This window comes from Gracilinanus agilis, chromosome 6, assembly GCF_016433145.1.
Source record: "Gracilinanus agilis isolate LMUSP501 chromosome 6, AgileGrace, whole genome shotgun sequence".
Taxonomy (NCBI): domain Eukaryota; kingdom Metazoa; phylum Chordata; class Mammalia; order Didelphimorphia; family Didelphidae; genus Gracilinanus; species Gracilinanus agilis.
Genome location: NC_058135.1, coordinates 8,347,032 through 8,370,327, shown reverse-complemented (window position 1 = coordinate 8,370,327; position 23,296 = coordinate 8,347,032). Strand labels below are relative to the sequence as shown.

The 23,296-nt window shown below is 42.8% G+C and overlaps 1 protein-coding gene across 3 annotated transcripts; it reads left to right on the top strand.

Moving 5' to 3' along the window:
• The first annotated feature begins 2,983 nt into the window (after positions 1–2,983).
• On the top strand, positions 2,984–22,837 carry EXOSC9 (exosome component 9). 3 transcript variants are annotated; one of them, XM_044680226.1, is made up of 13 exons: positions 2,984–3,145; positions 9,082–9,176; positions 10,841–10,960; positions 11,079–11,181; positions 12,286–12,423; positions 13,482–13,564; positions 14,677–14,809; positions 19,558–19,646; positions 20,096–20,242; positions 20,837–21,018; positions 21,218–21,229; positions 21,921–21,999; positions 22,662–22,837. In XM_044680226.1, the coding sequence occupies exons 1-13, from the start codon at positions 3,080–3,082 to the stop codon at positions 22,741–22,743; spliced, it is 1,329 nt and encodes a 442-aa protein (XP_044536161.1). In that variant the 5' UTR covers positions 2,984–3,079; the 3' UTR covers positions 22,744–22,837. The 3 variants fall into 3 exon arrangements, with proteins under 3 accessions (XP_044536161.1, XP_044536160.1, XP_044536159.1); XM_044680225.1 differs by lacking the exon at positions 21,218–21,229; XM_044680224.1 differs by lacking the exon at positions 21,218–21,229 and having other exon boundaries at positions 21,882–21,999.
• The last annotated feature ends 459 nt before the right edge of the window (positions 22,838–23,296 follow it).

Sequence of the window (23,296 nt, the reverse complement as noted above, 5' to 3'; positions counted from 1 at the left end):
CTGCTAAAGAGAATTTTTCCCTGTATGTCCCTTGACTGATGAAAAGGAATGGTTTCAAAGAAATCTGGGAATATTTATATGAACCTCTGCAGAGAGAAGTGAACAGAACCAGGAAAACAATTTATACAATGACAAAAATATTGCAAAAACATTTTAAGAATGACTATGATCTCAGAGGGCTCATGATTTAAGAATGCAATCTACTGACAGACAAATGATGGACTCAGTAGAGACTGAACCATATTTTTGGACATGGCCAAAGTAAAAATTTATTTTTCTTGACATTATAAGACTTTTGTTTTTCTTTCTTTTTTTCCCATTGGTGGGAAGGAGAGAATTCTGATAAAATTTTTGAATTTAAAAAATGTGATTTAATTTTTAAAAGGAAGATGTCACAGCTAAACAGAAACTTTGAAATTAAAATGTAAGAACCTAGAAAGATAAATTTACTTGAGTAATTGAAAGGGCTACATAATGTTGAAGAGATAACATTGTGATGGGGGAAAAGAAATACTTCTCTCTTCATAACTTCAATGTCTTCAAAGGGTACCAAGTTAAATAAGAAAAGCATACTAGCATAGAAAGAAGAACTAATTTCTCTTTTTTAAAAAAAAAAATCCTTACCATTTATCTTAGAATCAATACTGAGCATTGGTTCCAAAGCAGAAGAGGAATCTTAAAGACTAGGCAATGGGGATTAAGTGACTTGCCCAAGGTCATCCAGCTCTAGTGTCTGAGACCACATTTGAACCCAGGATTCTCATCTCTAAGCCTAGCTCTCTATCCTGAGCCACTGCAGAAACTGATTACTCTCAACTGGAGGGCATGAGAATAGTATACACACATAGAGGAAGGGACAGGGGGAAAAGGCATCAGATGAACCTGTCTTATCTGAAATGGGCAAAAGAATTTTGAATATACAGCCCCACAAAAAGAGTCTGGTGTAGAACTACATCAAAGTTAACCTTGAAACACAGAGACAGGTGGGTGAAAGAGGGAGGAGAGGAGAAGAAAGGGAAAAGAAAGATAACTGAAAGTCTTGAGAACTCTAATTAATGCAATGACCAGGCATGTCCCCAGAGGACTTGGGATGAGAAACATATTTTTGAATATGGCTACTGTAATAGAATCATTTTCCTTGACTAGGCTTATTCCAAATCTGTTTTTGCTTTTTCTTGTCTTTCTAATGGGGGGTGTGAGGAAGAGAAGGGGGGGGGTAGCAATGATGATGAAAAAAAGGGGGTTTGTTGAAACTTTAAAATGCACAGAAGCAAACAGAATTGAACAGTTTTGAAAATAATGTATGCAGTTTCTTAAAAAGGGATATTAAAATCACAGGTTTATATGCAATTCTTTTTTTTGTGGTCTATTTCATAAAAGGAAGTGCTTTTTGGGAAGTGCATTTAGATGTCCAAGAATGTAAATTGTGGCACATTTCTGTTCGAAATTTCTGTTTGCCTCTGAGTAACTGCAGTGGAAGTGACCTTTACTACTCTGTATCTTTTATCTTACACTCTTCCCGTGGGGTCTTTTGTGTCATTCTAACATGGCAAAGAAATGGAATTAAGGCTCATTTTCTTTGGTTTCCTCATTTTATTTGGGGAGGGGAGGAATAATGAATATATTTTGGACATGTACCCTGTGAGATATATTCAAGACATACAGTTTGAAACATTCAATAGCGTTGGTGATTTGGGACTGAAAGCCCAAGAGACAGGCCACCACCTGGTTATATAGATTCGTGAGTCATTCACACAGGGGGCAATTAAATCCTAGACAGCTGATGAGGTTGTCAACAGAGAGAAGGTTGCCCCAAGCTGGGCAACCTGTCTCTTCCTGGCACCTCACCTGGCCAAAAGCCCGGATCAAGCCCGCAATAGCCTCCCGACTTGTTTCCTTTCTGAAATGTCTCCCCTCCCCAATCCTTCCTCTTCAGCAAAGGTAGGGCCACTTCACAGCTTCCCAAAATAAACTCCAGTAGTTCCTTTCACCTCTTCTTCCATTACTCTCTTCTGCTTGAGCAGGAGATCGTGTCTTTCTCCACATCATCGCCTGCTTAGAAGAATGTTTCTGCCAATAAGTGCCCTGGACATGACTGTCAGAATCACTGCAGAGCTTTGGTGGGGGGTGAGGCGAAGGTACCCCAGGCTGAATACGGGGGCTGACAGCGAATTGGGAGGGAGGAATTCCTGGCCAGTCGCTTCTCCTTTCTTTGTCCGTTATCAATAACGTAAAGTTAGAGAATATGTCCCCAATCTGAAGAAGGCCAACAGAAATGGAAGTTCTCTTTAGTCTTTCTACTCTAAAGATAAGCGGCTTCTCACAATGTGGCGGTACGAGGAGGTAGATTTATCTACTGGATTGAGTACCTCTTTTTATTCGCTTTTATTCTCTCGTAAAGTACCTATTCCCGGCAGAGGGCACGTGCCGTCTAAAGCTGGAGAAAATCAAGAGACAGGTACGGGAAGTCCCGACAGATGTCATCGATAATCAACCCAAGTTTTCGGAAACTCAGTGAGCCCCGGACTTCTTAGAAGCACGGGGGAGGGGGCACAATTAAGTCTTCCTAAGGGCTCTAAGGGTAAATGTAAGTGCATCACTTAGCCCGTGGGCTCCCCGGAGGAGGCGGCACGGCTAGCGCGCTGGGGTAGGTCGATTAAATCGCTTTGCTAGCTCATTTTCCTCATGTATAAAATGGGGGGCTGGACTGGATGACCCATCTTTATGATCTAGGTACCCTAAATGCACGTGGAACTCCCTCCTCGAGTTTTGCAGAGAAACTCATCTCCCACCCCAGCCAGTAATAGCAGAGAAAAACCTGCGAACTTCAATCCAGACGCCGACGCCTGCGCAATTTGAAATGCCCAAGGCTTTCCGCCCTGCTCCGCGCGTGCGCAGAGCCATCGCAGGGCGCTCGGCCCCTCCCTACCTCCCGGGGCCGCGTAGTGATGCCGTCAGTCTTCGGCGCGACCGACGACGCTAGGGACTCACGTGAAGCGGTGCGCACTTCGTAGCCCTTCCATTCCCTTCCCTCCCTCCAGGCTCTGGGGCCACAGCCCTCCTCCTGAACGGCGGCGTCATGAAGGAGACGCCGTTATCTAATTGCGAGAGGCGATTCCTGCTCCGGGCCATCGAGGAGAAAAAGGTAAGAAAGGAAGCTCGCGCGCTCGCTCTCTGCCCCCGCCCGCATGTGCGCACGCACGCGCCGCCTCCAGCTCGCCGTTAGGAGTAATGGGGGCGGGGCGGAGCTGAGCAACTGTCATCCTCTCGCCCCGCCCCCCGCGCGCATAGAGTAGAGCGCATGCGCCTTCAGCTTCTCGCGCCGGCTCTCCGGACTCTTTCCTGTGGATGCGGTCCAAATGTCGCATGAATCAAGGGGTCGGATCCTAGGGCCTTCCGGGGTACCCTTCCCCTAGCTTCCTCCCCGGTTTATGGGAAAGGGTTCTGAATTTGAATCCCAAAGACAAGTTTCCCTGTTCTGTCACAGACCCCTTTGGACACATGCGCCCTTTAGGCCATCTGCGCTGACAGGACGCTGTTAGGAGTGTCGGCGGGCTCACGCATGCGCGGAGCTCTCTGCGGGTTAGCAGGGTCCGCGCCTGCGCTTGGGACGGACGGGAAGCGTCTCTTGGCGCGCCTTGGTAACTGGTTGGATACGGTCGTTGAGTTAGAGTAGGTTGTGAATCTGAGTTATTGGAAGAATGGTGGTGCTCTCAGGAGGAAATATGGTAATTGAGAAGCAGAGGGGGAGTACGGAGAAAAAGAACTTCTTTGGATATGTTGATTGTGAGGTGCTATTGAGACCTGGGTCCGGTGGCCATACCCGGCCGGAAGATAAATACTGGTTAGGTAAATTTGGAAATGATGTGCATAGAGAGACCATAGTTGAATCCCTGGGAGTTAATGAGATTGTGTGAAGTGAGAAATTAGTGTGTTATTCTCAAATATATTAGCAATATTATCTCCAAAAATGAGTGTGCCTAGGACCCCAGTAGGAGTTAGTAAATTAAGTCTCCGGAAGGACATCCCTTACGGCACAAGATTGCCCCACCTCTTTCCGAATACAAAGGCCTCTTAGTTGCCTTTGGCCTGAGTGAGACCAAAACAACTAATATCTTTACTATCAGAAGCAACCAATGTCTACTACACAAAGTATTTTGGGGATATCTTTTAAATTGGTACTTTTAAAATGCTTAAAACTGTAGTCCAGTGATTTAGGAATAAGTTTAATGAACCAGAGCCTAGGCTAATAGCCTCTTCCCTGTTCTATAGTTCCCTTCCCCAGTTTCTTTCACTAGCTACCTTTGGCTGCTTAATTTGCATTCTTAGTCCCTTCACCTCTTACTAACCCAGCCTGTGCAATTTGCATTCAAAAGGGGTGCCAGCTTGAGAGTACTGGTGGTGGAGTAGAAGCTCTTGAAAACACAATAGTGGCTTGTAAAGGTAGCTATCTCCCAAGCTGCCCCGTACCCAAAATGTACCCTAAACTGTTCTGGGTTTGTATGCAGATTAAAACCTTACTTTGACCCTTGACCTTTTGCTAAAAAGCTAATTTGGAGATTACCTCCTTCTGGGCCAATACTGGGGTAAATGTGTCAGGATGATGTCCTTTAACACGAGGGTTGCATTTTCCTATAAGTAAGGGTTTTTTTTTTAAAGCTGAAGCTTCCTTCTTAAATCCTTTCTCTCTTTCTCCCTCCCTCTCTTCCTCTCCTTCTCTTCTCTTCTTTCTCTCTTTCTCCCCCTTCCCCTTCCTCCCCTCCTCAAAACTAGAAAGCATTGTCATGAAAGCACAGGGAGAAGAGAGGAGCTGGAGGTAGATGGTAGCACACACTGCAGAGCTCACAAGAAGACAGAAAAAGCCACTAATTTAGAAAGAAAGCCAGAAGGATGGCAGCTTTTGCTCATGGGCATTGCAGACTTGTGTGTATTGTGGATAATAAAAGTGAAAATCTTAGGAGTTGAGGAGGGTCACCTATGAAACAAGGATACTTGAGGGGACATTAGCATGTTAGGTTGTCCCCAAGTCTAAGGATTGGGGTAGAGAGATTGTGCCATATCCTAAACTATGGAGGGCTAGTGGAAAACTTAGTGTTTAGATCTGGATGGACTAAACCTCAGAGATTCTCAATAAAGGTTGTAAAAGGGAGGAGTGCATGCACCTATCCCCTGGCCTAGTGTGTCTGGCCATTTATTATATACTAGTTCAGCCAAAGAGTCCTTTGGGCTGCCCTATGTTGTTTTTAAAAATGATAAAAGGCTGATATTATGAGGATAACTAATGTTTTATTTAGACCCATGTTGATCATAAAATAAATCAACCACGCGCCTGTAAAAATTTCAAATTGCTGCCTCAGCCATTATGTTCAGTACCTTACCTAATCTTTTCTAGTCCCCCAGAGAGCGAGCTCAGGTAGCAAAAAGAGCCGGACCCCAGGAGTCTTATATCATTCTCTTACATCATCACACTTCCTGTCTGCCTCCATTTTTGCAAGAGGAATCATGGGAAATGTAGTTTCCAAAGTCCCCAAAACATCCACAGGAAGTTTGTCATATATCTACATATCTTAAGGCTCAAATGAGCCCCAAATACCTCTAAATGGAACCCCAGAAGTTATTTAAATAACACACCCACTAGGGCACCACATCCTGTCTCCAGTTGCTTGTTGCTGGCATACAACCCCTCCTCACCTTTACCTAGAAGAATCTCTTAGCTTCCTTCAGAACTTAGCTCAGGGGCCACTCCTACATGAGGTCTTCCAGACTTTTCCCATCTCTAGTGCATTCTAACATGCTCCACCTTCTCTTTTCTTAACTTGATCTTAGCCAAAATACTGGGGAGCTATTTATACATGTTTTTCCCCAATAGAATGTAAGCTCCTAGGGGCAGGTACTGCTTATCCAACTTTGTATCTAGCACCTGGCACACACTGTAAGTGCCTAATAAATATTCATGGATTGATCTGGGTCCTAACAAAAGAACCATCCAATTCTAGAAAGTGTCCAGAGATTCAATGTTTTCTATTGCAAGGGTCTATGACAGGAGCTAAGAGGAGTGTAAGCAGAAGATGTTTAATGTGAAGACAGTTTGTTTAAAATAGAATAATGTTAGAAGGATGGAGCTGACATGGATGAGGACGAGGGAGTGAGGACAGCTATTTCATCCAGGCCAATGGTTCTCAAAGAGTGTGCCATGAATTTCAGATGTATGTTTCTTCAGGTAAAAGAAAATTTATAAATCATTTTGCTTAACATAAGTTTTATTTACTTAGTATCTGTATGTGAAATATAATGTTCACAAACTCTGTTACTTGCATACACCAACCTCAGGTCCAGGGAAAGGTAGATAGAATGTCAGACCTGGGGTCAGAAATTTGGTTCAAATATGACCCCAGACACTTCCTAGTTGTATGACTGTGGACAAGTCACTTAACCCCAGTTGCCTAGCACTTGCTGCTTTGTCTTGGAATTAATACTAAGAAGCTCGGGGTTAAAAAAAATACTTCAGACCCTGAACTCATGAAGAATTAAAAAATAGCTCCTTTAATTGAAGCAAAACTATGTATCTTCTAATCCAAATTCTTCCTTACCGTTACCAACTGTGATTCCTCAAGAGTGGAGCCTTGTGGCAATAGAATGTCACACTATATCCATATATATATATAGTGTGTGTGTGTGTGTGTGTGTGTGTGTGTGTGTGTGTGTGTGTGTGTGTGTGTGTGGTGTAATGTTTATCTGACTAAACCCAAAGCAAGAAAGGGGAGGACCCCTCCAAGCCAGTGGCCAGATGCTTGTGCTGGTAGACCATGGTATGAAGTTGGAAGAAGTCTGGTCTGGGGTTCAGATGAGGTTTAACTTATCTTCTTCAAAAGCTTTGCAGCTCTGCTCTAAAATAACTTGGAGGACAGTAGGGTCCCTGGTGGCAAGACAACTTCAGGCAATCAACAAACATGTACTATTACAACAAACACCACCCATTGAAGGTGCCTTACATTCTACTAGAGGATGAAGCTATTTGTAAATAAATAACTACATTAGATAATACAAGGTTTGGTAAGAGTTGGGAAAGAAATTCAGGAAAGGTTCTTGAAGGAGGTGGGAGAATGGTGCACACTCTACAGAAAAATGTTAAGAGGAAGAGCTGGTTTGGGGGGGGGGGGATAATGATTTCTATTTTGAATATGTTGAGTTTGAGATGCCACCTATGGGCTATGGCATCCAGGTGAAGAAACTGAGAAACAGAAAAGAGTTGGGTATACCTGTCTGAGAATTCTCTTCATAAAAATCATAGGTGAACCCATGGTTCTTGAGGGCCAAAACTGGTCTTCATTTTTGCCTTTGTGTTCTCTGTACCAAAATATTTGTTTAATTAAATTGTTTAGCCAACCTTAGAACACTGTATAAAGGATCTCTGACATTTCCTCCTTCTTCTCCTCACAAATGATCTGTTCACGGGTCTTGCCTATTCTTGCAACTACCCTGTCCTCAATGTTCCCACCACCATCAGCCTAGGCTCTCATTACCATCCACCTGGACTCTTGCTGTCACCTCCTGACAGGTCTTCTGAACTTTTCTTTCTCCAACTTCTAATCCATCCTTCATATCATTACTAGAATAACTACTTCTTTGCACAGATGTGGTCACGTCAGTTCTCTGCTGAAAAGTCCCTCCTAGCTCTTTCTTGTCTGCTGAGTACTCTCCCAACTCCTCTTGCCTGGGTTCAAGATGCTCCACAACCTGATAACCCCTCTAGCTTTAACTCATTCTGCTTGCCTTGGACTCATGCTGTGTGCATCAACCCAATTCTACCTCTTGGAACCTATTCCTTCTTCCTCAGTCTCCCACATCTGCATTTGCTAGGGTAGGACCAAGGGATAGTGAGAATCAAAATTTAAGGGCCAAGTATCAACCTAACTCTATGCCTTCTTTCTAAGTATATTATGTCCCAAGCCTTCCCCTTTTTTGGCCACCCTAAGGGAATTACCATCACCTTGTATTATTCAGACCTTTCCCCTCTCCACCCATATGAGTGTTAGTAGTCAAGGATGGCCTCCCTGTGAATGTCTCAACTCAGGCTGTCAGCCTCTTTGCATCTGGCTTCTCAATTTCTCATGTCCTACTTATGTCTTGTCATGAAAGGTTTACCTATTTGTGGCTCTATCGTAGGATGTGGCTTGGTTTGGTTTTAATGGAGATACCCTCCTCACCACACCCACCAGTTCAACTGTTTCATTTTCCACTTATTGTGGAGACCTTAAAAAAATGCCATTGCCGGGGGCAGCTGGGTAGCTCAGTGGATTGAGAGTCAGGCCTAGAGACGGGAGGTCCTAGGTTCAAATCCGGCCTCAGACACTTCCCAGCTGTGTGACCCTGGGCAAGTCACTTGACCCCCATTGCCCACCCTTACCACTCTTCCACCTAGGAGCCAATACACAGAAGTTAAGGGTTTAAAAAAAATTTTTTTTCAAAAAATGCCACTGCCACTTTAAGTTCTTTTTTTGGGAGGAAAGGGACTGGTTTGATTATTTTACAAGCTTCTGTTATTAGAAATTTATCATTCTAAAATGAAGTAGTATAGATTTCTTAGGTGTTTGGCTTAAGAAATTAATGTCAAACATGTAAAACCCAGTGGAATTTTGCGTCAGCTATGGGAAGGGATGGGAGGAGGGGAAGGATAGAACATGAATCCTATAATCATGGGGAAATGCTCTAAATGAATTAATTAAATAAATAAAAATTTAAAAATGATTAATGTCAAGATGATAGTTTAAATTATTTTAAATATTCTTATTGTGCGCTGAGCCTTGAACTAAGCTGGAGAGAGAAGGATATGGAGAGATAAGGCTTTTTAGGTAAGATGTAATCTCTGCTGTCATGGAACTTATGGAGTAGTAAAGGATAAAATACCAACATATCTGTTACACAATAGTGCAAAACCAAAGGCTATGTAAAGCCTGAGTGCTTTTGAGGTGAACATAGCTCTCAGTTTACTTGAGTTAAAAACATTAAAATAGTTTATTAACTTTCTAAACCCCCTGAAATTTCTCCCTACCTATGAAACTATTGTTTTTCTGTTGGAAGCGCCTTGATGGTCGACAGACCTATGACTACAGAAACATCAAAATTTCATTTGGAACAGACTATGGCTGCTGTATTGTGGAACTTGGGAAAACAAGGTAAGAAAAATCAATGTAAGAAGTCCTAGTTAAAGTTAAATCAAAAACTCCTGGTTCTTAGTTTCCATAGAGTTTATTAATATTACTTGAAATAGAAAAAGCAGATGGGTAGAGATTAAGGCCTATTTCTAATCTAATTCTGACCACGTTACTCTTCACATGGCTCTCTCTCTCAGCCACAATCCTTCACTGTCGCCAACCAAGGGAGAAGAGAGAGACCACTTGCTGGCACCCCTCTTTTACTTGTTTCTTTTGGCCAGGACGTGTAACCTTTAGTTCCGTGTCATGTCCCTAAGACTCTTCACCTGTGACTTTTGTTTGGAGCGTTCACATGACAACCAGTCACAGTGCATGAATGCAGGTTGGATGACCCTGGGGGAGGGAGTTCCATACCTCATTGGTTTGGCATGTTTGTCATCTGAAGCCTCTGAAACCTCTTGAAACTTTTTCTTGTCTTATCTGTAAAAATGAAAGGATTGGACAAAAATTGCCTTTGATTTGGACAGATAGTATAATGGGAAAAGGATAGAGATAGGATAAGATTTAAGAGAAGTATAAGGCTATCTTTAAAATACATACTAGGAACTCAAAGGAAAGGATTTTAGCAGGCAAAAGGCAGAGGAGGAACAGTTTGGAAGTGACAACTGCTAGAGTGAGTGACTTCCTGTAAGAGGAGGTTGTGCTCTTCATGTCTGGAAGGGTGGAGGAAAGGAGACTTGTTGGAGTTTAGCTACGTTGACCTGACTGTAGAGAAGGAGAAACCCCTAAATCATCTTTGGAGGTACTCTGTTTGACTGGGAATATCTAGAAAAGGATCTGATCATACCTGCTATGCTTTCCAGAAGGGTTTTATCTAAAAATCCTGTAGATTGGCTTTGAGGTTTTACCTTGGAGTAGACTTAGCTATTTGAGAGCAATCATAATGGGTTTTGGAGACAGCTTCTGAACTAAATCAAACTAACTACTGAGGGTCATAGGTAGCTTAGTCATCTTTTGGGAAACACCTAGATAGAAATAAAGAGCTGGTAAGTTAGCCAGAAGACCCAAAGGCTCCCTCTTACGAGGGACATAGAGGGTTGTTGGGTGAATAGCTAGATCCCTTAGATTTAGGGACCCTTTTTTCTGATCCTCAGTTTGTATCCCCTCTTATAATAAAAGAGATACTGATTTTATATATCAGTTGTCTCCAAGGCATTTGTGTAACTGACCTAGTGAGAGAAAGTGGAAATTACCACTATTCCATCAGGGTCTCTCTCCTTATATATCTTTTTTTAGTAGCAATAAGCAAAGATACAGGTTTACCTGAGACTAGTAGCTCCTCTGGGCTGCACTGGGCTGCGCCAACTGGACATACAAAATCTGACATTAATGTGATGACTCCTGGGTCCCAAGAGGGACAAAATAGCCCAGGGAGGAAGCAGTGTGTAGGTCAGAGCTCCTGGGCCAGTCAGGGGTGGGATCTTGTCCTAATATCCAGTCTGAGCAAGAGAGGAAGTTCCAGTTAAAAAAAAAAACAGTCAACATTTATTAGCTTGTATGATTCTAGGCAAGTGACTTGATGCTGTTCACCTCAAAAATAAAAATAAAAATTAATTGATCGAGATGAGCTATAAGAAATGAATGTATAGATTTCACTCATGAATGTTTATTTTTTGTTTTTGCAGAGTTCTTGGGCAAGTTTCCTGTGAACTTGTTTCTCCAAAGCTCAATCGAGCAACAGAAGGTATTCTTTTCTTTAACCTTGAACTCTCTCAGATGGCCGCTCCAGCTTTCGAACCTGGCAGGTATTGGATTCTGTTTCTTAAGAAAGATTTACTCTGCCTTTTGACAGAAGAAAGTGTATGACAGTGTGAGTTTGTGTTTTAATGGTCATCTATCATCAGTTCATTCCTATTTTCATAGGCAATCAGACCTTTTGGTGAAGTTGAATCGACTTCTGGAAAGATGTCTAAGAAATTCAAAGTGTATAGACACTGAATCTCTCTGTGTTGTTGCTGGTGAAAAGGTACGGAATATGCCTGCAATGGTTAACTTGAAAAAAAGTCTCTATTTGTGGAGCTCGACACTCATCCTTCTTTCACAAAACTTGGGTTAATGTGACTTTTTCAGGGAACATCTCCCATCTCTCCCAGGGGCTGGCGAACAGCATATTTGAGCATTATCCTATCTGTTGTTAGGGAGGCATAAACATCACTTTATTGTGAGTAGAAAATCCGTTTGTTTCTATAAAAACAATACATGATAATAAAATTATAATAACTATAGTATCCCACAGAAATGAGACACTGGGTTTATAGAATCTTTCTCCTAATGAGCTTTAAGGCTCCTATACACATTTATCTCATTCATTCTATTTAATTCATAGAGGCAGACAACACTCTCCTCTTTGACAAGTGAAGACCCTAATGCACACAAAGATTGGTTAACCTCCCTCAGGCCACACAAAAGTAAGGATTAGAAACTAATTCTCTTAACTTTCAGTCCAGTGATTTTGCTATGGAATCACCGTGCCAGCTTGGCAGATGGTTCACTTTGGACTTAACCTTGGATGTGATGGTCTGACTCGAGAGTCACTTTCTGTTTCTGCATTACATACTTCAGTGCCAGGCCTCCTCTATTGCTCGGTTTACACAAATGCCCAAAAGAAGAGTTTCATTTAAGGCACTGTAGAAGTAGAAATTATGGATAGTCTGGGAGTCTAGGAAAATTTTATTTTTAACATAGCTTTGACTCTTATTTATGGCAGCCAACTATCTAAAATTAGATTCAATTTAACCAATAGACTAATAGAAAATTACATTTTTACATATTAACTTACCTAGAAATCCAAACAGTATATCAATGGAAGGACCTTAACACTCATCTGTCAATAGAGATAGGAAATAGGTCCAGAGAGTCCAGTGACTTGGCAGAGGTCTCACCTTCCTCACCAATAAGGGTGAGGACTCTAAGGAGCCCCAATGCCACATCCCATGCTATTTCCACACTACCAGATTGCCTGGTGACATGTTCCTTGACCTTACAGTCTTGCTAAACATATTGAAAAAGTAATTACATTTTTCACATAGTGTGCAAAGAGTTACTTTTTATTATTCCATTTCTCTTTTAGGTCTGGCAAATCCGTGTGGATCTACATCTCTTGAATCATGATGGAAACATTATTGATGCTGCCAGCATTGCAGCCATTGTGGCACTGTGTCACTTCAGGAGACCTGATGTGTCTGTCCAAGGTGATGAGATTACCCTGGTAAGTCTCTAGCCGTGACCAGTCATTTGGGTTAATAATAGAATGGGTATAGATGGTTAAGAGACCTCAGACACTGGTTGTGTAACTGCAGGCAAGCCGTTTAATCTTTTTAAAGCTTTTGTTTCCTCCTCTGTAAAATAGGCATAATAACACTTGCACCATCTAGATCCCAAGGTGGTCATGAGGAAATTGCTTCTTCCCCCCGACTAAACCCTTACCTTCTTCCATCTTGGTATCAATACTAAGCCAAGGCAGAAGAGAGCAGTAAGGGCTAAGCAGTGGAGGTTAAGAGACTTGCCTAGGGTCACATAGCTAGGAAGTGTCTGAGGCCACATTTGAATCCGGGACTTCCTAACTCCAGGCCTGGCACTGTATCCACTGTGCTACTTAGCTGCCCTGAGGAAATTGCTTTACAAACTGAAAGCACCATGTAAATAAAAGGTCATTGTGCTAACTGATGATTAGGGCCCCAAAGCCAGGCTAAAATCATGTCCCTTAACCCCCTGTGTTCCTGAAATGTTGAAGGGGGTGGCCACCCAAAAGTTACCTCACCCATGGGGCAACATGCTCTTAGCTTCTGGCTTCTAAGAGTTTCTGGTTCTGGCTGGCAGTCTGTGATGGATCTGAGTCACGTGCCAAAGACTCCAAAGTTTAAGGTTGTACATGGTGCCATGGCTCTGGTGGCATCAGGCTGGCATTTGGGTACTTGGGGAAGAGGCTGAATGCACACTCAGCACCAGCTCTGGAGTTTCCTCCCAAGGTGCTACACTTGGAAGATGTCCTAGCAGGAGGCAGGGGCTCTGGTGATTGTGTCAGTCACACTGAGGATTCTCCCAACTCTCAGGCTGACACCCTCACACGCCTCACTGGGAAGAGAGCTGGAGGAGGGAGGATTCTGGGATCAGAGAGGCATGGGAGAAGGAGATGGTTTTGTGCAACACTGGCCACAAAGGGACATTTTATTTTTTCCCCTGAACCTCTAAACCTGTTCAGTTTTTTATGTATCCATCACCTTACCTTAATATTCTCTAGTTACTGGCCATTGTGTTTTTGTGTAGTATGCGCTGGAGGAACGAGATCCTGTACCTTTGAGTATACATCACATGCCCATCTGCGTCAGTTTTGCCTTCTTCCAGCAAGGGTGAGTCACGAGAACTTGGCATCAGGAACAAAAACAGATGATGGAAGGAACAGCCAAATCAAATGCCAAAGCGGTTGCCCATGACACAGACCTTTGATTCGAAGCCACTCTTCTTAGGCAGCAGCCACCGGGGAATGGGGAACATATTGATAGCACCTGGGCTACGAGCACCGTCATCATCATTATTCCATGTTCCCAAGGGAGCGGCAGGGAGTCAGAGTAGTGCTGAAATCACTACTCCATGTCGCCATGTGTCATCTCTCTGCCATTTACTAAATGCCTGATAAAGACTTCAATCTGGAATGGCAATAGGATAGGAACTCCTAGGTGAGGAATCTCCCTTTGCCAGTGGAAGACAGTACCTCATCCAGAGCTACCCACAGCACTGAGAGGTGACTGGCCTAGGGTCTGCCTGCAGCCAGTATATGTCAAAAGGAGGACTCGAACTCGGGGGACTAAGAACCTGGAAAATGATGGTTATGAACAGGTAGTTGGGGTTCAATATTTTTTTGTCTTTTGGCTATGAATAAGGAATGGAGAAAAGCACAGAAGAGCTTTTCTCAGTGGACTCATTACATTGAATTGATAGTTGAACAAGAAGATGAACAATTTTGATGGAATATGACCAGAGTTTAGAAGTACTTTAAGGGTCATTACTTTTGCCAGATAAAGGCATTTATTGTACTTTGAAATTTGAAGTGAAATCCAAGAGGGAAAGAACTAGAGAAAAAAAATGGCCTTGGAATAAATACAAATCATTAAATCATGTCCACATTATCTAATTGTTTGTTAGAACACTTAAGCCATCTAATCAGCCAAAGACAAATTATGCATCATTTGAAGAAACTGATATTGGCTTAGAGAGGTTTTACTCTAATTGCCCTGTTGGGTTTTCAAAGAGAGATGCATTTAGCATTCCCTCTGCATTCAGAGACATAATCATTCTCTGGCTCTCAGTGCTTCCCCAGGTTGCCGTCTAATAGCACAAGATGCTGTCTTTGTAGTTTTTCAGAACTCAGGGCTTAGAGCTCACATCTTAACCCTTGGATTACTTTCTGATTTGCTCCGAACAATAAATATTAATTAAAATATTAAACTAATATTTATTTCAGAACTTACTTACTGGTGGATCCCAACGAACGAGAGGAACGCGTCATGGATGGCCTGCTTGTGATTGCTATGAACAAACACCGGGAGATCTGTACCATCCAGTCCAGCGGGGGGATCATGCTGCTCCAAGATCAGGTGAGCTGTTGGATTGCCATCTTCTTAGATGTGATGGGCAGGGGCACTTTCTGGGTTGAAGCTGCAAGGTCATCTTGATCACAGCCAGTCATCTGGCTGTTACTGAGTCTTTAGTAACTAGAAGAGGTTGGTTGTAAATACCTTTGCAAGTAGCCATCTTGTGCAAACTGTTGCAAGATGGGGAGATTTTGTAAAGGATGCTAGTTCTCACACACCTATTCCACATGCTGATAGCTGCTAGTCTTAATAACACTCACTTAGTCATGTTTAAGAGCATCCATGATGCAAATCACAATCTCTCCACACCAGAGAAGATGGAAACTAGTTGTGGCCAAAAGCAGCCATCTCCTGGTGCCAGCACTCTGCTCATGGGCTTCTCCGCCATCAGTGAAACTGAGGCAGTTGAGTTGCTGGCCTGAATCTCAAGTTCCACTGGCATCATCATCAAGATCCCCCTTTACTTCCTAATAAGAGGAGGCATTGAAAGAGAACACAAGTGATAGCATCGTCAGATGTTGGGAAATTGTTTATTCTTCCAAGGCTTAGAACTGGAACCTTCTGGTTACCTAGCTAGTGTGGATATGAAGCTGGAGCCTAATCTAGACTGATGATCTAGATTACATCTGTGGAAATTTGTTTTTACACGTAATTGGTAAAATAAAGTCTCTTTGAAAATAAGTAAATTTAAAAAAATGGAAAAATAGTTAAATGAAAGGATGGTGTTAAGGCAGTTTTAAAACACATAGTTCAAAGACAGCATGTTGTAATGGATGAAGAACTGTCTTCAAAGCCAGAAGGCCTGAGTTCGGTTCCCACCTCTGATACTCTTTTTGTGGGACATTGGACAAGACACTTGGCCCTCTAAGACTGTGTTTCAGAGAAGATGCTGAACTTCCCTGGCAGAGAGTTTCCTCACTCAGGAATTCCCTAGACTAATGAAATCCTCAATCTAGTCCTTCCTCCTCTCTGTCTCTGTCACCTAAGGACGATAGGAAAAAACATCAGAGGGTTTTTTTTTTTAAACTAGCTCGAGCTGCAAGCCTTTATTTGAACTGATACTCCAAACAGTGGTTTGTGGACTTTAAAATAATTCTTTTTCAAGGATTCTGAAAGATGGAGAAATAACAACAGTGCAGGGGAAAATCTCAGGCAAATTGGTTATCAGCAACTTCCTACCCATAGACCACTGTCCTATCAAATTTTTCTTTCTTTCTTCCCTTCTTCCCTTCAACTTCTGTTTTAGAATTGATATTAATTCTAAGACAGATAAGTGATAAGGGCTAGGCAGTTGGGGTTAAGTGACTTGCCCAGGGTGATACAGTTAGGAAGGTCCTGAGGCTGGATTTGAACTCCTGTTCTTCTGACCCTAGGCCCAGCACACTATGCACCATTCTATCTAGTCGCCCCTGTTTTATTCACTCAAAAGTTTTTGTATGTACATGAGGGCATCTTTGATGACGTTATAGAAAAGAAATAATGAGACTTTCTCAGTTGAGCTTCTTCAATGTACCATGGTCAAGCACTTGACTGAAAAGTATAGAGAATACAAGACGCTGCTGTGCTTATAATTTGTTGAAATGATAGGAATTAGGAGAGCAAAATGCTTCTCTGAGGACTCTTTCCTATGCATATGTCAGTCATACAATATCCTTGAGTGATGGAACAACAAAATAACTGTGTTCAGTCTCTGATTATTTAAGTGAAACAAGGCTGTAAGACAGATGTCTGCTTGCCAAAGGTATTTGCTGCCATCATGTACATGTGCAGCCTGGAGTCCTGGAGATGAGACCCTTCAGATTCAGTTTATTAATGACTGCAGATTGCATCAAGCCCAAGCACGCTGCAGAGCCTCCAAAAGAGATCTGTAATCATTCAGAAGTCTGGCCTACTGCCCAGGAAAAAACAAGTGCCTGGAAAAGGTCTCTCATCTAGATAAGATGATGTGCATTTGGATGAACTGCCCATTGAATATATCTATCAGTCTGTGCGTCACTGACAAAAAGCAAATGGACAGAGAACTGAGCCCAGAACTAGACAGAAGAAGGAGAGCCAGCTGGATTGCCTTTGGGGGAAAAGCACATTTAATGATCCTAGGCTTCTCTGAAACAGAGCCATCTTTTCTTACACCATCATTATTTCTTTAATATATGGCTGTGAATCACAGGATGCTACAGTCTCCAAGGATTTGAAGGGAAGCCTGAGCAGGCAGCAACATATCACACTTATCCAGGATTTACCCCAAAGTGGTGGAAAGAGAAGCATGGCCAGGACAAAAATGGGCTGGTTTTGAGGTAGAGGTGTAGGATCTGTGCAGGGCCAAGAGATCAAGAGGGAGGCTGTACCATGGGCAGGGATGGCTGGTGGGTGATCTACTTTTGCTCAGTTGAGTGTCCCATTAATGAGATCATTTGGTCCTTTGAGGTCTCCTAGAATGATCTATTTTCTCTGCCTAATCCTCTAGAAAGAATTTGAAAGAGTAATATCAAAATCACCAGATTGAGAGCTGGAGAGAGACCATAAGGATCATCTAGTCTTAATGCCCTCATTTTGCAGCTGAGGAGTCTGGGGCCCAGAGAGAAGTGACTTACTACAGGTCCAGTGGTAGGACTAGGATTTGAAATTATATGCACTTAATCAGTGCCTGCCGAATGCCTGAGATCAGCACTTTTTGCTGTTGTCCCATAATGCCTCAGCCTTATCCAAATTGGCATTTTGAAGAAATTGTTGGGGCAGTTACGGGTCTTAGTGGTTAGAGCCAGGCCTGAAGATAGGAGGCCCTTGATTCAAATCTAGTCTCAGACACTTCCTAGCTGTGTGATCCCAGGGAAGTCACTTAACTGCACTTACCAAGCCCTTATTCTCTTCTGTCTCCAAACCTATACTTAACATCGATTCTAAGACAGAAGGTAAGGGGGTTTTTTGTTTTTGTTTTTTAAGAAAAGAAAAAGAAATGTAAGAAGTCATCATCATATCTTCATTTGAACTTTTATTTTGTGTATTCTTTGCATCCAAAGAGAATGCCTGCTTCTCTGAAAAAGCAGTAAGGTTAGTAGCCCGGCTGCCTTCAAACTCATCAGCCCAATGCGCAAAGAACCTGAAAACAGTGGACTCTAGAGTTACTTTGTCTTAGATATTAAGAGATTTTTTCATTGAGAAATTCTGGGATCAGTGGTCACAGTGTCATCATTTTAGAGCTGGAGGTAGCAAACTCCAATAGAAATGGGGGGCCCTGTATATCAGGCTAGATAGTGACTTAGAACATTAGCTATGTTTTATTGTATTTTTGTTCATTTTGTTAAATATTCCCTAATTACATTTAAAAATGTTTAAATTTATCTAAAATGAATTAAATATTTTAATAAATAAAATGTTTTATAATAAAAATTATTTTAATAAATACATTTCACTTACTTATGTTTGTTTATTTTTTTAAGCCCTTACCTTCCGTCTTGGAATCAATACTGTATGTTGGCTCCAAGTGACTTGCCCAGGGTCACACAGCTGGGAAGTGTCTGAGGTCAGATTTGAACCTAGGACATCCTGTCTCTAGGCCTGGCTCTCAATCCACTGAGCTACCCAGCTACCCCCGTAATACATTTTAAAATGATTTATTTTCATTAATTTTTAAAAAATCCTTACCTGCTATCTTGGAATGAATACATAGTATTGATTCCAAAGCATTAGAGCAGTAAGGGCTAGGCAATGGGCCTTAAGTATCTGAGGCCACATTTGAACCCAAGACCTCCTATCTCTAGAGCTCTCGGTCCACTGAGTCACCACCCCTCCCAATTACATTTTAAACTGGCTCAAGCCGAACTTGGGAGTGTCATGGGCTACATGTAGGCTGCTGTTTGCCACCTCTGATCTAGGTCAACTCCTCATTTCACAGATGAAGAAGTTGAGGCCTAGAGAGGATGACTGTTTTGTGCAGGGTCATGGGGGCACATTTAGCTTTCCATGCTCTCTCACCATCTAAAGAACATCAGCATTGGTATTACCTAAGGGGCCGGGGAGCTATACTGTTTTAAATCAGTCAACACACATTTGAGCGCCCACTGTATGCCAAGGATATACAGGTAATCCCAGAATCCCTTTCTGCAAGGCACTCCTGTTTCATAGGGGGAGGTAAGCATGCCACCAACTCTGCACCATAAGATAAGCAGGGCAGATGGCATTAATGAAATGTTTATTCTAAATCCAAGACACTTAACTTCTTTAGAATTTGGAAATCCTTCACATTTCTTTGTTTTTAACCTGGAACTTTGAAAATAGCCGGGCACCTAGGTTCTTCTGACCCCTCGAGGGAAAAAGCAGACCCAAGTCAAACACACCTGTGGGTGGGAATCTCAAAAGCTTCCAAGGACTTTCAAAGCTCATAGGAAAAGTCCTAGCATGGAGTAATAATACTGATATTCCTTCTCTCTGGGCCATCTTTCTAGCACTCTATTGTTGTTGATTTAAAACTATAGATTATTTGAGCTGATGGCACATGCTTAGGAGACTAGTTTAGAGTTCATCTCCATTACAAGTCTTTATAGGAAAATGCTACATTTAATTAGTAGGAAACAGATTCTTATATTTTCCTCTTTTTTAATAAAAAAACCTCTTGGCAAAGTTGCTTAAATTTTTTGGCAGCATTTTCAGAGGTAGAACGACTAGTCTCAGAACCGAAATGTGCCTGTTTTTGTCACATTCAGATAAAGCGTCTGATGTATCGTATTCTATGAATAACATTAATGAACCAACAGGTTTTGAGATGTAGCAAAATCGCTGGCGTGAAGGTGGCGGAGATCACAGAACTCATCCTGAAAGCCTTAGAGAATGACAAGAGAGTGAGGTAAGTTTGATGGAGAGGAAATTTCACTGACCACCTCGGCCCCTCTTAGCCTACCTGGCGTTTCTGTTTAGAAGCCACCAGTGCATCTAAGAGCAGCCACGTAATCGCATCATGAGCCCCCCCTGTGATTTCTCACGTGGATGTGCTTTGTCTACTAATCGTGGTTATACGCTACTTAGTTTGTGAAAGCCAGTGTTTGGTCCTTGTCTTATATTTTCTGGTCTGAATCATCTCTGTCATTCAAAGATATCGGCCAGGTAAGAATCAGTCACCAAGGTCATTTGTAAACCATCTCCAGTTGAATAGTTCTCCATCATATGTTCCTCACATGTGGGGTGAGGGCCTGTTGGCCCTCAAAATACAAACCAACCTGATTGTGAGATTCCTTGTGTATCACTGGACAAATAATAGACCCTTTTATTTTCTTACACTGATAAAAAACAAAATAGGAAAGAAGGCGGAAAGTTCGGCTTTGCAGAATCAATCGCAAACCAGAGGATCACAGCTTTCAAAATGGAAAAGGCCCCTGTTGATACCTCGGATGTGGAAGAGAAAGCAGAAGAAATCATAGCTGAAGCTGACCCTCCTTCAGAGGCGTATCTCTTCTGGCGGTTATTTTTTGTAATGTGTGACCATAGAAAACTAATTGGGGGGCCCATCAGACACTAAATCCTGTGCTCCCTCTCAAACCTTTAATTTTTCAGTGATGGCTCTCATGATTTACATTTCTTTTTAAGGTAAGCTTTATAGTAAAGAATGTAAATAACTGAACCTTTAGGAACCATGAAGAGTAGAATTATCTAGCTTGTAAAGTAGAAAGTTGCAAATATCCTATTCTTAATTCTGCCTACAGAAATCCAGGACTTAAGAGCCAGGTCCCTCCACTAGCAAAAGGAGCCCTGAATGTCAGGAACTCTGGTTATCATTTAATGTTGCACCAAGCTTTTCAGGTTCCACTATCTCCATCTTCCTTGTTATTAGCGCCCCTGTCAGAGGTGTCTCTCTTCTGGCATTTGTTCTTTGTGATGAGAGACCCTAGAAAAAAGTGATCTTAGAAATATGCAAATTGTGCCACTTCTTCCAAGAGGTCTCAAGTGATTCTTTTAAAAAATACCTTTTCCTGCCTGCTCTTTGCGTCAGGGTGTCAGCTCAGATTTGGGGTGGTTTCTTAGCTTCCTTAACAAGCCGAGTGTTTCTAAACCGGTGTTATGGACTCCTGGGACTGCCCAGATTGGAGAGGGGATAGAGAGTTCCTGGGGTGATCTGGAAGAAGAAGAGGAAGAAGAGGAAGGTGGCAGTGATGAAGTCACCATTCTCGACAGTGTCAAGATGGAAACCGAAGACCCGAATGTAGGCAACCACATCAGTGATGGTAAGTTCTGCCCCAGTTAAACTGAACCCTTGGTTTTCAGCAGCTCTCTGCTGGGCTTTGGTCCCCCAGGCTCACCACCTGCTTACTTGTTTCCGAACAGAATCGGGTGCTCCTCGGGACAGCCTGGCAGCCCCTGTCCGAGCAGGTCCCCCTAGTATCTTGCAGGGACCAGGCGTGACTGAGCCCTGGGGCTGTGGAGTGGGAAGGGAAGGCAGCCAAAAGCCTGGTGTCTCAGGCTGTACCCACACTGCGAAGGAAAACTGGTTTCAGTCTAGAGTGGCTTTATCTGAGCTCTAAATTGGGTACGGGGTGACAAAGAGCTGTGCTGCTCCTCTGCTCTGGAATGGATACTCGGCATCAATTCTAAGTTGGAAATGTTCAAAAAGAACAAAACAAAAGTTAGGGAGCCCCACCAGATGAGGAGCCCCTTACACGGGCCTGAGCAGGCAATTCCCACTGCCAGTGCAATTCTGACAAATGTGTTCTGGCAAGGGCTATGTGCCCTTCCTGCCGCTAAACTGAGCCATTGTGCAGATCCTTTTGTCCTGAACTGCTGGACTCTAAAGCCATGGGATTCCCCCCACCGCCCTACGTCCCACCGGGGAGAAGCAGCAAGCCAGGGCCAGCTTCAGAGGCAGGCGCCCCAAAGCCTGTACCATGAGACCTTACCCTTTCCCCAAAGGCAGTTTTTTCTGGAAACAAAGCTGAAGAATTCATTTAATGATATATTACAGCTTTTGAATAATCCACACAGAAAGCTCTTCTCACAGACCTGCTATGTACAGAGCACCCCTGGGAAATACAGTGCAGTCCAACATGTGGTGATGTTGCTCACGGCTGAACCCTTGGCCAAGTCCACACAGCCTCCCTAACTGAATGTTTGGGTTTTTCTCATTTCTTAGATACTCCTATAGTTCTGTCAGATAGTGAAGAAGATGAAATCATCATTTTAGAACCCGGAGAAAATCCAAAGAAAACAAGGTAACTGAAGTATTCCAGATTTATTAGAACAGCAAGGAAAGTTGACGCCAGTGTTCATTCACTCTCCACGTGTAGAATTTTCCAATATCAGTCGCACTTAACGGCTTCCAAAGTGTCCTTTTTATAGGGATTGTAGTGAACTGTCCAGGAAGGGTGGGCTGTCTGCGCTTTCTCTAAGATACAGATTGTGTGACAAAAGCATAAAGATTGGAGGAAGGAGCTTGAGTTCCTCACATAAACCCGTTTTAAACTTGGTTCAAATGAAAACGTTTGGACGGGCTTCCACTGCACCGAGCAACTTGGACAAGCTGTGACTCTCAGCTCCTGCTTCACGGCAGGGTGTTAGGGCTGAGGAGGGCGGCCACAGGTTTGGCCCTAATGAAAGGTTTTTCCATCATTATTTAGAGAGGAAGGTGGCCCGGCAATGTTAGCAGTCATCCCGGGCACTGATTTGTTGCTGTTCTGTTGAGGACACAACGGTGGCCTGCCCAGACCAGCGCCTCTAAGGCGCACTGGGATGTGCCAGCCTGTCCTTAAGGGTTCAGCTCTGTGCCCTCCAAACTAAGCTGCATTTTTGACTATTTTTGAACCTGCTAAAGAAAGCCTCTATAAATAAATGTCTATAATACATGTTCTAAGGCTTTGATTTCATTTGTTTACAGAATGCAGGCCAACTCCAAACAGGAAAAAGTCTCAAGTAAAAAAGCAGTTAGAAAGAAAAAGAAGAAGAAGCCTGCTAACTAAAATTTCCCAAATACACTGTTGGAAGGTATATTTAGGACTATTGCATATTTTCACATGTATTTTTCTTGATTTAAAATAAAGCATCTAGAAAACATCTTGTGTAATTGGATTGATTTGAGAGGTCAAACCTACTTGTGATTGCAGACAATCTCTTAGAATATTTCTTTTACCTGGAAAATGGAGCCCATTTCTATCCCACACGTCAGATCCCAATTTGTAGTTGGGCCCCGTGTCCTGCTAGTTACTAATTCTGATCCATTATCAAGATTATGGGCGAGTTTCCTCCCTCCTGGTTGGGTTTTGTGAATGTGGCCAAGCCTGCTAAATGGGTAGACTGAGTGGAGGCTTCGTCTGTACAAACGAGCCTGGGAAATACCTCACTGCCATCAGCGGCTCCCTCGGGATGGGGCTCCGTGTGTGGTGTGCCTCAGCACCATTCTTGAAGCAGGTGGAATATAGACGAAGCTTGGATGGCCGGCGCACACAAGGCCACCACCAGTGACCCGCAGAAAATGTTCCAGAAAAAAGGGGCCGTCCATGAGCAGGTGGCAGC